Source organism: Fimicolochytrium jonesii (assembly GCF_025526975.1).
Source record: "Fimicolochytrium jonesii strain JEL569 chromosome Unknown EV422scaffold_1, whole genome shotgun sequence".
NCBI lineage: Eukaryota > Fungi > Chytridiomycota > Chytridiomycetes > Spizellomycetales > Powellomycetaceae > Fimicolochytrium > Fimicolochytrium jonesii.
In genome coordinates, this window is record NW_026515668.1 from 2,073,787 (window position 1) to 2,090,510 (window position 16,724).

The 16,724-nt window shown below is 55.8% G+C and overlaps 4 protein-coding genes across 4 annotated transcripts; 2 read left to right on the forward strand and 2 right to left on the reverse strand.

Moving 5' to 3' along the window:
• The first annotated feature begins 549 nt into the window (after positions 1–549).
• EV422DRAFT_513136 (Aldehyde/histidinol dehydrogenase) lies at positions 550–3,734 on the forward strand. The gene is made up of 10 exons (XM_053069135.1): positions 550–907; positions 1,246–1,965; positions 2,031–2,151; positions 2,215–2,338; positions 2,410–2,495; positions 2,569–2,688; positions 2,774–2,910; positions 3,004–3,050; positions 3,131–3,292; positions 3,405–3,734. Exons 1-10 carry the CDS (start codon positions 704–706, stop codon positions 3,499–3,501), a joined length of 1,818 nt encoding a protein of 605 aa, XP_052930479.1. The 5' UTR covers positions 550–703; the 3' UTR covers positions 3,502–3,734.
• A 739-nt stretch (positions 3,735–4,473) lies between these two features.
• EV422DRAFT_491326 (Cation/H+ exchanger) lies at positions 4,474–6,356 on the reverse strand (the record flags this gene model as incomplete). Its single annotated transcript, XM_053067523.1, has 9 exons — positions 4,474–4,937; positions 5,026–5,194; positions 5,268–5,397; positions 5,469–5,559; positions 5,621–5,717; positions 5,786–5,830; positions 5,901–6,012; positions 6,086–6,209; positions 6,278–6,356. Coding segments are annotated over 9 exons (1,311 nt in total), but the record flags the coding sequence as incomplete, so codon positions are not given.
• A 1,255-nt stretch (positions 6,357–7,611) lies between these two features.
• EV422DRAFT_563318 (carbamoyl-phosphate synthase L chain, ATP binding domain-containing protein) lies at positions 7,612–10,059 on the reverse strand (the record flags this gene model as incomplete). Its single annotated transcript, XM_053072052.1, has 3 exons — positions 7,612–8,517; positions 8,589–9,895; positions 9,963–10,059. The coding sequence occupies 3 exons, from the start codon at positions 10,057–10,059 to the stop codon at positions 7,612–7,614; spliced, it is 2,310 nt and encodes a 769-aa protein (XP_052930481.1).
• A 40-nt stretch (positions 10,060–10,099) lies between these two features.
• EV422DRAFT_33002 (ribosomal protein S5 domain 2-type protein) lies at positions 10,100–11,696 on the forward strand. Its single transcript, XM_053066348.1, has one exon. The coding sequence runs from the start codon at positions 10,489–10,491 to the stop codon at positions 11,479–11,481; it is 993 nt and encodes a 330-aa protein (XP_052930482.1). The 5' UTR covers positions 10,100–10,488; the 3' UTR covers positions 11,482–11,696.
• The last annotated feature ends 5,028 nt before the right edge of the window (positions 11,697–16,724 follow it).

The window sequence follows — 16,724 nt, forward strand, 5'->3', positions numbered from 1 at the left end:
ACAGAGAGGCATATGTGTAGTCTTTCAACGACGGCGACCGCCGCTTGAGCAACCGCCTTCTCCACGGTATCGTTGTCATGTCTTTCTCGCTAACAACAACCTCGCTCCGAAAACGAATTGCGAACTTCCAACAAAACTGACAGAGGAAAAGACGGGACAGACAGAAGACAATCGTGGAGCGCGAAGGTTTCTTTACATATGCTTGGGTATATCCGGCGCAACACGTGGAACAGCGAGTATAGCGATGGCAGCGATGTTGTTATTTGGGCATCTGGTTGAACGAGTGTGCCTGGGGGTGGGGCGGGGGGTTTTTTCCCACGTTTCTGGTCGAGGAGCAAGCAAGCAAGCAAGCAAGCAAGGAGGCCTGATGATGATGACGCTCGCTGTCAAATGTCAAGTGTTTGTCGCTCAACGTGGGCGGCTTCCTTCCCGTGCCATAATTAACCCTACTAGCAGGCCCTTCTCTGCCGCGTACCATCAGCAGTCCCTCACTCACTCACTCATCAGTCAGTTGAGGTCAGTCCTTGTGACCTAACGCGTTCGCCCAGCAACAAACATACGCTCAGTCCGATGACTCTCGCCCCCGTCCCCGCGTTTCCCACTTTCGAAAAAAAAAAAACAGAACCCAGGAAACAAAACGGAAGCCGCTTGAGGCTTGGGACTCTTCTCCTCACCAACCAGCAAGCACACACTCCGAACAGAAATGCACTTCCTTTGTAGATCAGCTCGGTGCGCTTTGGCAACCCGCCCCACCGCTGCAGCCGCCACTCTCCTCCGCCCAGCGCTCCTCGCCACATCACCCTTCCGAACGAGTGGTGATGTCAGAGGAGGGGCCCGCGCCATCAGCAGCTTGCAAACTCCCCAACTAGGCGCTTTTACGCTTCCTGAAGTGCGCAATGAGGATATGGTAAGGACGAGGAAGCGAGCGACAGCGGCGCCCAGGAATGCTTGAGGTTCGCGAGGGAAGGGGATAACATCCTCGTCGACGCGGAGCGAGCAGGATATCGTTCAACCATCCGTTGCATGTTGATAAGCTGATGGGTTGATGGGTTGATCCGTTGGTGGGTTGGTGGAATGATGGGTTGATGGGTTGATGGGTTGATGGGTTGCTGGTTGATGGTTGATTGATGGTTGATGGTCGTTGATGGTTGATGGTTGATTGATGGTTGATGGTTGTTGATGGTTGATGGTTGATTGATGGTTGATGGTTGTTGATGGTTGACTATGCTCTTTCATCCATCATAGCGCGACTATGCACCTGGCAGTGTAGACAGAGTGAAGCTCCAGGAAGCGCTCGCATCAATGCGGTCCAAACTGCAAAACCAAGGTCCCTTCCAGGTCCCCGTAGTCGTAAACGGCGAACACATTCACACAAAAAAGGTGCAGACCCAAAGCGTCCCCTTCGAACACAGCACGAAGCTCGCGACATTCAGCGAGACGGACCCAGCGACCCTGAAGAAAGCCATCGAGACAGCGCTGAAGGTCAAACCAGAATGGGAGGCGATGCCGTTCAACGATCGCGCTGCTATATTCCTGAAGGCAGCTGACCTGTTGGCTGGGAAGTACCGCTACGAGGTGATGGCCGCCACCATGCTGGGGCAGGGGAAGAACGCATGGCAGGCGGAGATCGACGCCGCTGCTGAGCTATGCGATTTCTGGCGGTTCAACTGCTACTTTGCGGCGCAGATCTACGCCGACCAGCCGGTCAAGAACAGTCCCACCGTGTGGAACAGGATGGAGTATAGGCCGCTGGAGGGGTTCGTGTTGGCGTACTCGCCGTTCAACTTCACTGCTATTGGAGGGAACCTCGTCAGCGCACCTGCTTTGATGGGCAATGTGGTGCTGTGGAAGCCGTCGCCGATGGCTATGTACAGCAACTACCTCGTGTTCCAGATCTTGAAGGAGGCTGGTTTGCCTGATGGTGTGATTCAGTTCGTGCCTGGAGACGCGGAGTCTATTGCGAAGGTATAGCGCGTACGGCGACCTACTCCCGTTGGAAATGCGGTGCTGATGCGTCCCGCTTCCTTCAGGAATGCTTCGACCACCCGGACTTTGCTGGCTTGCACTTCACTGGTAGCACGGGCGTGTTCAAGAACCTTTGGAAACAGATCGGCACAAACATCGACAAGTATAAATCGTATCCCCGGATAGGTAAGCCAGAGCAAACGACCTCTATTCTCGCGAATATGCGCTGATCCTGACACCTCCATACAGTTGGCGAGACGGGTGGCAAGAACATGCATTTCCTGCACAAGAGCGCAGACGTCCGGTCCGCCGCGTTACAAACCATTCGTGGTGCGTTTGAATACAGTGGGCAGAAGTGTAGTGCAACCTCTCGGTAAGCTTGGCTTCCTTCACCCTGAGGGAAAGTGCGCAAAGGCTGATCGATTTCATCTCTCGGATTTCCAGCGTCTACGTGCCCGACAACCTATGGGACGAATTCCGAACAAACCTGGTCCAGGAGATAAGGAAGATCAAGCAGGGTCCGGTTGACGGTATGTTCATCGCGTTCGGACGTGGGAGCGTATACATGTGTTGATACTTGAAGTCCCTATTGGGTCTGTCTAGACTTTACAAACTTCGTCGGACCTGTCATCAACGAGCACTCATTCGACAAGATCTCCAAATACCTCGAAAACATCAAGACGGGCAAGGAGCCCAAGACCAAGATCCTTATCGGCGGGAATGGTAAGCTAACGCAATTTGGAAGTCCTGTGCAGGTGCAGTGGCCGGAGACCAGAAATTCCTCATATCATCTCCCCACTCTTCCCAGCTGTCAAGGACCGCGGATACTACATCGAACCCACCGTCGTGATAACCGAGAACCCGCACTCGACAACCATGAAGGAAGAGCTGTTCGGACCGGTCGTTACAGTCTATGTGTACCCGGCTGACCAGTACGAGGAGACTGTGAGTTCCCATGATCGACCATCACATTTTCATCAGAATACATGCCCCCCACAATTCAAACTGACACATGCATTCCATTTCATTTCGGTACAGTTGAAAGTCGCAGAACAAACAACCACCTACGCCCTCACCGGCGCCCTGTAAGTTCCCCCTCCAACCCCATCACCCCCACACACATCCCTCACGCACACACTCACACACCCCGCGTTCTTCCACGCAGATTCGCCCAAGACCGCACCGCAATCATCAAAGGCGCCAACATCCTCCGCCACGCCGCAGGCAACTTCTACATCAACGACAAGTCCACGGGCGCTGTTGTTGGGCAGCAGGCGTTCGGCGGGGGGAGGGGGTCCGGGACGAATGATAAAGCCGGGAGTGCATTGTAAGTTTTTTTTTTTGCTCGATTTTAGACTTTTTTTGATTTTTCTCTTTTGTGGAGTGGGGAAAGCTGATGGTTGGATTTTCTTAATTTTTTTTTTTGGGATGTTTCGTAGGAACCTGCTTCGATGGGTCTCGCCGCGCACAATCAAGGAGACGTTTGTGCCATTGACGCAGTTTGAGTATCCGTCCAACACTGCGGATTTCAAGTAGGGGCGTAAGGTGTAAAATTACATGTAGAGCAGACATGCATAGGGATTGCAGATTCTGGCGTCTGTTCAGTTCCCCTAGGCGTAGGCTAGGCACCTCAAGACTGAAAGCATTCGTGACATTCATTTCACATCAAATGGGTATCTTCCCTCAACGGCTCATCTTTTGCCGTGAAGATTGTATGATCAATATCTGATTTACAGAGATATGTATAATCAAAAATATATAAGCATGACGCCCTGCGCACGACCCACCATGTCTCTTCCATCTGTTCCCTCCCCGATACGTCGAGAAATAAAATAAAAAAATATCCCAGTCGGTAAAGACCCCCAAAAATGAATGAACAACGGCTGTCGAAATGTCGATGAAACGCTCCACCCCAGCGCGTAGAGTCGAAGGGCTTGGAGAAAGGGGCCAAAGTACCCCCCTTCACCTGGTATCAAAAGTCCTGAATCGCACACCCACTCCCACCAGCACATCCTCGGCATTCTGAGCATGCACCTCCGTCACACTCCCCGGCGGGATCCCCAGCTCGCCCTCCAACTGCGTCGGCGTCTCCGGTCCCGGTGTACCAGGCGACGCGGGCCGCAGCTGGTCGATGTAGATGGTCTCGTGGAAGGGCTGGGAGGCCTCGGTGGTGGATCGACCAAAGGCGACGCCCATGTCGCTGTTTTTGTCGGCGAGGGTGTTGGCGCTGTCGTTGGGGTTGTTTGGTTTGTTGCTGTTGTTGGGGTTGTTGGTGTTGGTGTCGGGTTTGACGAGGATGCCCACGGGGCCGCCGTCCGTGACGGTGCCGGAACTGTCGTCTAGGTCAACGACTGGCCGGATTTCGAAACTGGTGCCGGCGCGGCCGCCGCCGCTTTGGATGTCTTGAATGTCGTGTTGGGACATGATGGGACCGGATATTTGGACGGCGGTGACGGGGATCTGAAAGAAGGAAGGTGAGCATCCGAACTGCCGTCGTCTGCCACGCCATCAAGACCAAACGGCAGCGACCCTTACATTACTCGGCCACATCGGCGCCCCTCTAATCGCCGACGGCAAACTCAACGTCCGTCCATTCAAACTCCTCCCACTATATACCCGCACGACACTCAGCGTCCGCACCAATCCATGCATCAGCACCGCCGTGATCCCATACACAACCACCGCGCACCACACGACCCACGAGACGATCGTCATCCCTTCCTCACCAATCGCGCCCTTGTCGTATGCGTAGTTGACGTACCACAGGGCGCCGACGCCGACGGGCCCGAAATAGCCTACGAGGAGCGCTTCGCGCCTGGTGAGAAGAGCGGGTCGCCGGGTAAGGACGGGCAGGTAGTGGTGGAGAGCGAGGACTGGTGGAAGGCGCCGTAGGATTAGAAGGAGGACTGAAAGGAGTACGAGCTTTGGAAGCGCGTAGTACTGGTTGAATGTGCTCCATGGAATAATGGCGCCTGTTGGTAAGGGAAACCGTTACTCTACTGTCCTGACTCGACTCCACGACCTAACAATGTGTGTGATCAAGTAGTGGGATATACGTACCAAAGTAGATGAAGAAGGTCATGTTGACCAAATTATCTATCACCTCCTGTACGTGTGCTTCTTCGGTTTCCTCCGTGAACCACCCATCCCAAGCAAAAATCAACCCAGTCGCAAACACCGACAGAAAGCTCGCCAGCTGGAGCATCGATGCGAAGCCAAGGACGAAAAGCTGTTGGGAAGTCGAATATTAGGCATCGGATGGGATAACGCCATATATCGGTCACGGGTCTTCGGGTACTCACCGCCAACGCGACTTCGACGGACAAGAACGACCGCTTGTCGATGTAATTGCGCTTTTCGGACGCTCGCAACATGCATTTGGCCACATAACCGACGAGTGCTCCAAACACGATTCCCACACCGATCTCGTATCTGCAAATGAACGTTTGCGGTAAGTAGATGGAGACGCGGGTTCGTCTGCCACAAACTTCCCGCTTACTCACAATACAACGTGATAGGCCCAAGTCCCCCATGCCTCCTTGGTCGGGTAGCTGGTGAGGTATATCCCAAGCTGAAACATTGGGACCGCCAGTCCTATGATCAGAAGGTGTCAGCCGATCAAAGCGGAAACTGCATTCGGCCGCTTGCGTCATACCATCGTTCGCAGCACTTTCTCCGGATAGCAAATGCCGAATGGGCACGGAGATGTACTTGTCAGCGAACCGTCCCGTCATAAGTGAGTTGGCAAGAACCTGTTGGCGTAGGGGAGGTCAGCAAAGCAGCGGACATCGTCAGAGCCAGCGTCGCGCTCCAAACTTACAGGATCCGTCGGGGCCAGTGCGGCGGCGAGGATCAGGCATTGCGTCTGTGTAGAAAGATGTCAGACAATGGCAGGCTAATGGTGTCCTCCAGACCATCGCAGACCACAAGCTTACCCAAGGCACGGGTAATATAAGCCATATGAGCAACGCCGAGACGAGCCACATCCACATCATGACAGGCCCATACAGCATGGCCAGACTACCGCGTTGGTCTTTCCATAGACTCCTAAATTCATCATGTTCCAGTCAGTCCTTTGCCCAGCTCCCTTGTTGAGAGTCACACCATTGCCCGGACGCACCTCGGTAAAGCTATCGATGCGGCCATAACTTGAATCGCAATGACGATCTCGGTGAACGCCAGCGTGACTTTGTGGGTCTCCATGGGCCATTTCGCAGGATCTAGTAAGCCTGCGCATACTGGCCCTGGTGCGTGGGAAGTACGTCAGTGAAAGTGGGTGGAGGCGCGGCGCACAGCAGTCCGCCGTTCTCACCAATGATGATGCCGATTAAGGTGGCTACTAATGATTCTGAGAGGTATAGCCTCTCCTTGACAATAAGGGAGACGAATCCTACGAAACAGCACGAAGGTGTCAGTCTAGACTTTCTGCACGCCGGTAAAGCCCTTTGCCCCGAGTAGGCGTGCTGCCGAAACGACAAGAGACAGAGACATGACAATGGCCGCTACGTACCAAAGATCAGGATAAAACCGCCAATGAGCGCCGAAAGGGCATGGACGTCGTTGACTATTCCCCCAAATGCGAAAAGAAAGAACAGCGAATTCCCAGTCAGCCACAGTCTCACCCCTCCTGCCGCCCTCATTCACAAGCTCCCACCCATACCTTCGGAATGAAACCACGCCCCCATATCTACGTACGCAGAAGCCCAAGAAGCAAGTGCAGAGCGGTAAAAAGTTATAAAACTGTCCGTTTTGGTTATACCCCTTCCGAAAAAATAGACGGGGAATGCCCGGAGTGCGGTTTTACCATTAGCAGTATTCCTTCCTTTCCCTTACTCCACTCGGGCAGGGGTTCAAATGTGTCTTGCGGCGGTGGGGGAACAGGAGGGTGTTCGTGCCCTGTTGGCGGGGGCTGGTGGTGGTGTTGGTTTGTTGAGAGAAGTGGGGCTGAGTCTGTGCTTGTTAGTGGGAGAAAGCAAGCAAGGGAGGCAGCGTCGGGGTAACAGGCGGAGCGAAACGCGCACGGGCAAGGAAGTTCAAGGAAGAGTGACGTTGCTCTTGCGCCTTGACAATTGAGATTAGGATCGACTCCCCAGGCTGTCGGAATCACTCGCATTCGGCCGCGGACATCTTCCAGATACAACCTTGCGCGCATTCCAGAATTTAAGGTTTTATGACTGACTGTCCTGCGGTTTCTGTCCGTCCGACGGTCCGAGTCGGTCGGTGTCCACTCGGCCCCAGTCCGTGGGTTTCTCACAAGTTAGGGAGCCAAGAGGAGAATCGCCATCCCACGTTTTAAGCCTAAACTGGGCATACATGTGTTGGTTGATGTCGCCGGCGGCGTGCCCGACGGTCGCGGGCGGTTCAGGTACGTGGGGGCGACTCCCTCCCCGTCCCTATCTTTTTTTCTCGTTTTCTGAGCCCTGTTGGTGTACAGCGCAACGTTGCCTTCAAAGCTACTGTACAACCCACAGTCAGATGACAAATGAAAATGATTGAGATATACAGTACAAAACAAAATGCAACCGACATCGGGTAAAGAGAGTCGTATACGGCTTCTCGCTACGGGATGCTAAACTGTATATAGAAGTGTCTATCCAGTCTGCCTCGTCCACATACACATCGCCAAGTATCCTAGCTACATACACGCTACTCTTTCTTCTCCTCCTTCTCCTCAAACCTCACCAACACACTCGCCTCCGGCACAACATCCCCAACACTCACATGCACCCTCCCCACAACCCCGTCCATCGCAGCCCTCACAACATGCTCCATCTTCATCGCCTCCAACACAACCACAACCTGTCCCTTCTTCACGCTGTCGCCCTTCTTGACGTTCAGCTGCGAGATCTTGCACGGCATAGGCGCTTTGATGAGCGCTGACGCTGACCCGCCCGCACCGCCCGCTGCACCGGCTGCGGCGAGCTCCGCCGCGGTGGGTGGGAGCGTGACGGTGTGTTTGCCGTTGGTGGGCGTGTGGATATGGATCGTCGACGGGGTGTGGATCAGGACCGTGGGTGTTTGCGTCTTGCTCTCGAGTTCCAGACGCAAGTGCTGAATGGTGGGTGTATCTTTCGACGCCGAGGACGCAGACGAGGACGCATCGCGGGACGAGTTCTCCAAGATTTGGACGTTCTTGAAATCGCGTTTCTCGCCGTTCGAGTCCACAACGGTGAGATCAAACACCTTGCCACTTGCTCCGCTTTTCACTTCCGTGATATGGACCGTGACATCCTTCCCTTGCGCGTCAATCAGTTTCACGACACGCGTGAGTTCATGGTTCAACCTCAAACCAGTCAGAGCGCCCCAAGGGTCGGCAAACGGCGCGATTGCTGGCGGGGCAAGGGCGGGTGAGACGGCGAGTTTCTTGATGTCTTGTTGTAAAAGGGATCCCAAAGCGGCGTGGGCAAGGATGTCGTGCGGGGTTGCAGCGGCAACAGGGAAAAGATCCTTCTCGTGTTTTGGGATGAAGCCCGTCTCGACGTCGGCGGCGATGAAGGAGGGGTGAGTGGCTAGGGATTTCAGGAAATCGATGTTTGTGTGGAGCCCGGAGACCTAGGAAGAAGCAAAATGTTAGCTGATGAGGAAAACGTTGCAATGAGGGTAATCTTTCAGAACAAACTCACGTGAAACTGCTCCAGGGCGGTCCTCAGGGACTTCAAAGCCTCGTCACGGTTCCGTCCACTAACGACCAGCTTCGAGATCATAGGATCGTAATGAACACTAACTTCATCGCCCATCCTAACACCTGTCTCAACCCGCAACCTCTCCGACTCCTCCGGCGTCTTCATGAAAGTAAGACGACCCGTGTCAGGCAAGAACCCCTTGTTCGGGTTCTCAGCGTAAATGCGCGCCTCGAACGCATGACCGACGAGTTCAAGATCTTCCTGGAACTTGGGCAGCAGGTTACCGGCCGCGACCTCGAGCTGCCATTCCACGAGATCGGTGTTGGTGACCATCTCGGTCACGGGATGTTCGACCTGAAGCCTGGTGTTCATCTCCATAAAGTAAAACTTTTGGTCGTCGGTGTCGAGAATGAATTCGACGGTTCCAGCCCCAACGTAGTTCACAGCCTTGGCAGCGGCCACAGCCTTCTCTCCAAGCGAGCGACGAAGCTCTGGCGTAAGCCCAGGAGCAGGTGCCTCTTCCAACACTTTCTGATGACGACGCTGCACACTGCAGTCCCGCTCGAAAAGATACACCGCGTTGCCCTGAGTATCGGCAAAGACCTGGACCTCGACGTGACGGGGCCGGACGAGGTACTTCTCGACCAAGACGGCATCGTCTCCGAAAGACTTCATGGATTCCCGCTTGGCGCTGTCCAGCATTTCCTGGAAATCCTCCTCCTTGTCCACAATACGCATACCCTTGCCACCTCCGCCTTTGATGGCCTTGATAAGTACCGGGTAGCCAATGCGTTTGGCCTCCGTCTTCAGCTTCTCGGGGGCTTGGTCCGTGCCGTGGTATCCCGGCACGCAGGGCACTTTTGCGTTCTCCATGATAATCTTAGAGGCGCTCTTCGAACCCATATCAACGATAGCTTGCACAGGTGGCCCGATGAAGGTCAACCCCGCATTCGTGACCTTCTCAGCAAACCCAGCATTCTCCGACAAGAACCCATAACCAGGGTGAATAGCCTGCGCGCCGGTCTGTTTCGCAACCTCGATGATCTTATCCATGCGTAGGTAACTATCCGCCGACGGGGCAGGACCGATGCAGAATGCCTCGTCGGCCATCTGCACGTGCATGGAGTTGCGGTCTGCTTCGGAGTAGACGGCAACGGTTTTGACTCCGAGTTTGCGAGCCGTGCGGACGATACGGCATGCGATTTCACCGCGGTTGGCGATCAGGATTTTGTCGAAGAGAGGCTTTCGTACGATGGGGCTTGGGGCGCCGTTGCTGGGGGACGTGGCTTGTGTTGTAGTTGACGAAGCTGTGATAGGTTGCGGGTTATGAAAGCATATACAGAAGACAGGAGATCAAGTACTACACCGTCTTACCGTTCCTGCTCAACCTTGCAGTGACAGTGGCAGTAAGTAGGACGACCCTTTGAGCGACCACCAGGCGCCGAGCGGCGGCTCTTGCCGGGAGGGACATGCGCCGCCGCGCGCCTGCAATCATCAACGAGGAAATCATATTCTGCGAGGACAGTGGAAAGGGTCAGGACGCCAAGCGTTGTTTGAATAAGAGGAAGACTTTGACATACGAGGCTTAGTTCTGATAGTCTCACGAGTAAGCCCACCAGGGGTATTTCGAGAGAGAGCGAGGAAGCTGATGGCGGTAGCGACCTGATGATGAGGAGGATGGCGAGAAAACCGCCTTGCTCAAGAACGAGGCCAAATGGGGGAATGGCCTGCCTGCCTCCACGCGACGCGTGACCCCATCAGCCGCGTCGCTTGTGAGACCGTGAGCGGGCTTTTAATTGCTGCTCGTCCCGTGACGCTGACTCATTCCCAACGTGGACATTTATTTCGTTGACTGAAGAGAAACGTCACTCGGGAAACGGACGCCATTCGACCACCCAAGATGGACGACGCCGAGGAGAGTAATAATAAGGTGCTTCAGCAGGAGGAGTTAGTGGCTCTCTCCTCCATATACGGCCCGGAGTTCGTGAGTGATAACGCCGCTGCGGCAGATGCGCATCCGGACGCTGTCACTATCAAACTCACCGTCCCGCTCGGCCCAGTCCTCCTCGAATGCCATCTCCCCTCGACCTACCCTTCCCAAGAACCCCCATATTACGAACTAGTGACAGCCTGGCGTAATCGTGCGGGAAACAGCTTTGGAGTCTCGGACTCGTTTAGGAGGGAACTGGACGGCAAGTTCCTCGGGTCTTTTGTTCCCGGCGAGGTTATCATCTTCGAATGGGTGGAACTGCTAAAGTCGATGCTGGAGGAGCGGTATGGCGGTGACGACATCGGGCTGGAGTTTGGCATGGTTGTGGAGGCCGCGGGGAATCCGACGGAGCGCCATGGCGAAGGAGAAAGACCGAGTAGCAGCTCAACCCGGACGGGCGACGAAACGCGCACGCCCACGGATGACAACACAGAGCACCTCTCAACAGCCTTCCCCATGATCAAACCGCCCAACTGTCCACCCATAACACACTCCACAGAGCCCCTAGTTGAGCGCAAATCGGTCTTTGTAGCCCACGTCTCACCCATCACGACACCCGACCAAGTTGCCTTCGTCCTCTCCGCCCTCCTCACAAACAACCGCATCCGCCGCGCGACGCACAACATCCTCGCCTACCGCATCGTAGAGCCCAACGGCGTCATCCGGCAGGATTGCGATGATGATGGAGAGACGGCGGCTGGTGGGAGATTGCTGCATATGCTGCAGTTGGCGGATGTGCGTGGGGCGATGGTGGTTGTTACGAGATGGTATGGGGGTGTTCATTTGGGGCCGCAACGGTTTAAGCTGATTAACAATTGCGCGCGGAGTGTCTTGGAGGCAACTGGGTTCATGGGCGCTACAGGCGGCGGTTCGGATGGGAAGAGGGCTGCTAAGAAGAGATGAAGGAACTCTGGACAGACTAGCCGACATTGCCAACGGTGGTTGAAACGCCCGACGGGTGGTCGGTGGAGTGTCCTCGAAAACTGGCCCCCTCCGACGGGCTGCATTCGGCAAAACAAGCCCACCGCAGCGTAGGATCGGCTCTCTGGATCAGAGCATTCGAGTACTTGAGGGCAGCTTGGTTCAGGGATGTTGGGCCCGCCTATACGACATAGCAATCAGGCAAAATATCGACGTGGGAGGCACAAAGGAAGATAGGCGAGAAATGGGGACATGTGACTAGCGGGAGTTTAGTTTGCCTCTGGGACACCGTTCAGCTGGACGTTCTATCGAATTGGTCCCACGAGGGATTCCAGGAATATCCTGTGGGCTCCACTTGCCCACCGTCACCCAACGTCTTTGTCCTCGGGCCTGCCCACTTCGCCCGCGAGTTATGCGCATATGGCCGGCAGTAGCTGGGAAAGGAGCCTCACGTGTTGTCCTTCACCTTTTTTCCATCGTGCGTTTTCCCATCCTCGTTGCTTCAAAAACATACATAAGTGCCCTTCCCGCGGGCTGGCGTTCCCTTCTTTCCACTCTGAACTACTCGTCCAGTCCTGCCCATGTTCCCGCCCCCCCCCCCCCCCCCCCCCCCCACCCCAAAATCGCTTGCACGTTCCAAAGTCTCAATCCTGCCCTTGAAATTGATAGCGACCATCCCCCCAAAGCGACGTCGTTTATGTTATCCAACGACAGAGAAATATATTAATCAGGTCTATGACAATGAAATACTATGCGGTATCAGTAGAGCAAAGAAAAATCATAAACGCAACAACAGGAAGAAAGAGTGGTAGTTGGCGTCCAGGCCCCAACACGAACACGGCACATCCACAAAAGTCGGCATTCCCCAAAAATCTACGTTGCTGAGGGTGCACGGTAAGTGCCATGGTGTGAGGGTGTCTCATGTCTCACGGAGTCGGTAGTAGCGGGTGTGACGTGGCGTGCGAAATGTTATGGGTATGGGTTTGGGGTGACCAAGGCCCTTGAACTTGTGTGCTAGTGGCATACGAAGCCCGAGCAGATCCGTTTACATGTTCTTCTGCACGCGCTTGAGCTCGTCGGGTGAGAAGTGGAGAAGCATGGCGAGGACCTGGAGGAGTTGGGCCTGAGAAAAGACACGGGAAGATACTTGTCAGCACACCACGGAACTCGAAATCGCGGCAACGAAGGTGAACCCTACCCTCTTATCCCTCGCCTCCAAAAACTTGAGCAGCACAGCCTTTAAGTACTCCTGATTCGGTTCCGGTAAGTCCTGCGCAGGCGTCGACTGTGGACTTTGCGCCGCCGCCGCGCTCCCAAACGCGCTGATGCTCGTCCCGCGTGCCGGCGGGAAGAACCCGCTGGCTCCCATGCCACCGCCAGCGTTATGACTATTGCCCAGATTGGAAGGCCGGGACGTGTGCAACGACTCGCGGCGGCTGCCGACACTGTCGTCGGAGGCGATGGAGGTGATGGAGCCGTGGTGAGAGTGTCGCGGGGTGTGTAGGGAGCCGGAGGAGGAGGGGCGAGAGATGGGTGGTGGGGATTGCAGCCCGGCGCCGGGGGTGGTGGGTGTGAGGCCGAGGGCGGAGGATGATGCTGTGCGGGAGAGTTTGCGGACTTCGTCTTTCAGAGTCTGGGTGTTTAGGGGGGACGAGAGCCGTTATTACTCATGTTCCCATTATATACCAGCTGTGATGGCTGAAAGCAGCGCGAGACTCGCCAGCGAGGTACCCGCAACTCACCTTATTCAGATTCTTCAGCTGGCCTTCTCGCACCCTCATATCCTCCAACAGCTTATCGCGATTAAGCAACGACAGATCCGTCTGCTTCTTCAACTTCTCGCGCTCAGCCTCCAGCTGCTCCACTTTCGTCGCCAACTCCTTCTCCTTCAGCTTCCAATCCACCTCGCGCATATCCCACTCCTTCATCTGCGTCTGCAACGCATCACGCTCAGCTGCGCGCTGCTCGCCCTCGGCTTTTAACCGCTCAAGCTGCGCGGAGATGGTAGCTGCTTCTGTCTGGGCGTCGGAAATCTCCCGCTTCAGGCGGTCGATCTCCTTGCCCTTCTCTACAAGATCCCGTTTCGCCTCCCGCGCGTCGCGCCGTAAAGCGTCAAGATCGCCTTCCACCTTCCCAGACGCCTGCGAGGCCTCATAAACCTGCGCTTCAAGCTCCGACACCCGTATCCGCAGCGAATCGTTCTCCGCCGATTTGCTCTGAAACAGCCGTTTGGAGGTCTCCAGCTCATGCTCCATATTAGCCATCCGCTCCTCAACCCCCGTCCACCTTCCAATCTCGCCCGACAGCTGCGCCTCTCTTGCCTCAAGCAACGACCTCGCCGAGTCCAGCTCCGCGTTCCGCATCTCCAGCTCCTCCCACGCCGCATCGCGTTCAGCACGCACGCGGGCTTCAGCGCTCTCCAATTCCTCCAATCGCGCCCGGATCTGCATCTTCTCAGCCGTAAACTCAATCCGCTGCCGTTCGAGCTCCGCGGCGCCTTCGTGTTGCCGTCGTAGCCGTGTCTGCATGTCCTCGATCTGCCGCGTCACGTTGGCGAGCTGCATGTCTTTCTCGCGGATCTCGCTGTCGCGCTGCTCTGTAAGCGCACGTATCTCGTCGTGCACGCCAGCGAGGGCCTCGTCTTTGCCCCGCGACTCGGCTTCGAGTTTCAGAATCCGCGCCTTGGATTGGCGGAGCAGCTGGATTGATTTAGCTTTCTTCTCCTCCTCTTCCTTCAATTGCATCCTCAACGACGCTATCTCGGACCCGAGATCGTTAACAGCCGCGTCGCGCTCATGCACGGCCTGTTTCGCGAACGCCTGGTTCTCTTCAGAGGTATGCAGCCGCTGCTCGATCTCCGCCTTCTCCTGCTGAAGCCGCTTCTGCGTTTCTGTGAGGGTGTGTATCTCCTCCGTGAGCTGCGTCACCCGGTTCTCAAGCGCCGCCGCTGTCTCCGACACAGAGGCCGCGTCAGCTAGCTGCCTCTCGAGACTCTCCTTCTCCTCGCGCAATTGCTGGAGCTGCGCATCCTTCTCCGAAGCCGATGACAGCAAGCTCTGCAACTCGGTCGCGGAACTTGACGCAGCCCTGTATGCCTCCCTTGCCTCAACAAGCTGCGTCCGGAGCGTGCTCTCTTTGGCCTCCGCAGCCATAAGCTCACGAACCTTATCGCCGAAATCGTCCTGCACTTTATCGTATTGCGCCTGCAGCATATCCAATTGGCTCTGCAAATCCTTCGTCTCAGCTTGTGCGTCGATCGTCTCTTTGACTTTATCCGCGAAATCGTCCTGGACTTTATCATATTGCCCCTGCAACATATCCAATTGGCTCTGCAAATCCCTCGCCTCGGACTGCGCATCGATCGTCGCTTTGACATTCTCCGCAAACTCCTCCTGCACTTTATCGTACTGCCCCTGCAACACCGATAACTGGTTTTCAAGCATAGCGATACGTTGCTCCGCCTCGTTTCGAGATGCCGAGGCGGTGGACCGCGCCGCATCTTCCAACGTCTGCTTTTCGGTTTGCAGTGTCTGCAGTTGGCCATCCAGATCCCTCACCAAGTCGGTAAGCTCCCCCACCCGTGCCTCGCTCTCGGTCGCCGATTTCGAAGCACCAGCCGCGGCATCCGCCAACTGGGTCCTCAAAGCTTCCATCTCGCTTTGCAACCGCTCGCATTCCGCGATCTTGGCTTCAGCGTCCCTCAGCGAACCCTCAGCCTTCTCGTCGGCCGTCTTGACCGCGCGCTGCAGATCAGCAACCAAATTCTCCGATTCGTTCAGCTTGCTTTGCAACTCCTCGATTTTCGCTTGTGCTGTCTTGGCCGCTGTTTTGAGTTGGGTGATCTCGTTATTCGCGGTGAGGTTCGCGTTGCTGTTATGTCCACTGTTGTTGTTCGCGGCCTTGTTCTTTCCTTTCTTCCCTTTCGCACCGCTCTTCCCACTGCCCCCTACTTCATTCGGGGTCGTCGGCGTCGTCACCTCAACAGCAGTAACCGTCTCCTGCCGCGTCTGCAACTCAACCTCCAAATCCCTAATCTTGCGCTCCTTCTCCAACAAATCCGCCTGCAACGCAGAAAGCTGAACACCCACATCACCATTCTCCCGTGGCTTCGCACGCAGCGATTCGATCTCGCCCGTCAGAGTCGTGACCTGACCCTCCAGCTCCCCGATCCGCGTTTGCAGTTTCTCCCGCATCGCCTTCATGAGGTTCTGCAGACGGTCGTGGTCTTTTTGGCTTTCCGAGGCTGCGGACTCGAGGTCGTTGACGCGGAGGGAGCTTTGGGTTTGTGCCTCGCGCAGGGATTGCAGCTCGGTAGTGGCGGATGCTAGTTCGCGCTCGTGGTGCTCTTGGCGGTCCGAAGCTGCGGATTCGAGGTCTTTGACGCGCAGGGAGCTCTGATGTTGCGCGTCGCGGAGGGATTGTAGCTCGGCGACTGAGGCGGCCAGATCCTTTTGTCGTTGCTCGGCAATGGATTCCAGGTCCTTCACGCGGAGGTCGCTTTGATGTAGTACCTCACGTAAGGCCTGGAGCTCGGCGGTCGATGCGGCCAAAGCCTCGCGTGCCTCAACGGCGGCTTTTTCGGACGCAATTTCCATGGAGGACAACTGTTCCCGCGCGGCCGACAGGTCATCTCTACTGCGAGCCAGTTCAGCTTCCAGCTGCTCAATACGACTTTCGCGGTCAGCTATCCGCTGCTCCAGCACGCGTGCTTTCTCGTTATGCGTGTCTCCTTGTGTCTGCGCGGTAGCCAGTTCCGCTTGTATGCGCTCAAGCTCACCCAGAGATTCGGCGAGTTGTGTCTCGAGATCCCGGATCTGCGTCGACTCGGTCAGCGCATCAGCGGCTTTGACTTTGTCGGCGTTTTCCTCCGCTTTCCGCAAACGCGTCCGGTAATCTTCCAACTCTCGTTGCAATTCCGCAATCTGAAGTTGGAGATCGTCCCTCCCCTTAGCAAGCTCCTGCTGTTGCGCAAGCTGCTGCAGCAAATCCCCGTTACGAGCTTCAAGGTTGGTGAATTTGCCCGTCTGCTCATTCAGCCGCTGCTCAAGATCCGTAACCTGTGTCGCCAGGCGATCTCTCTCTTTCACAACTTTTTTGCGTTCCGCTTTCGAAAGATTGGCTTGTGTTGGTGAGGTGTCGTCTGTGGCGTCCGGGAGGGGTTTCTCACGCTGCAAGGCTTCGAACCGTTCCTGCCATGACGTCTTCTCAGTGGTTTGGTCCACCAA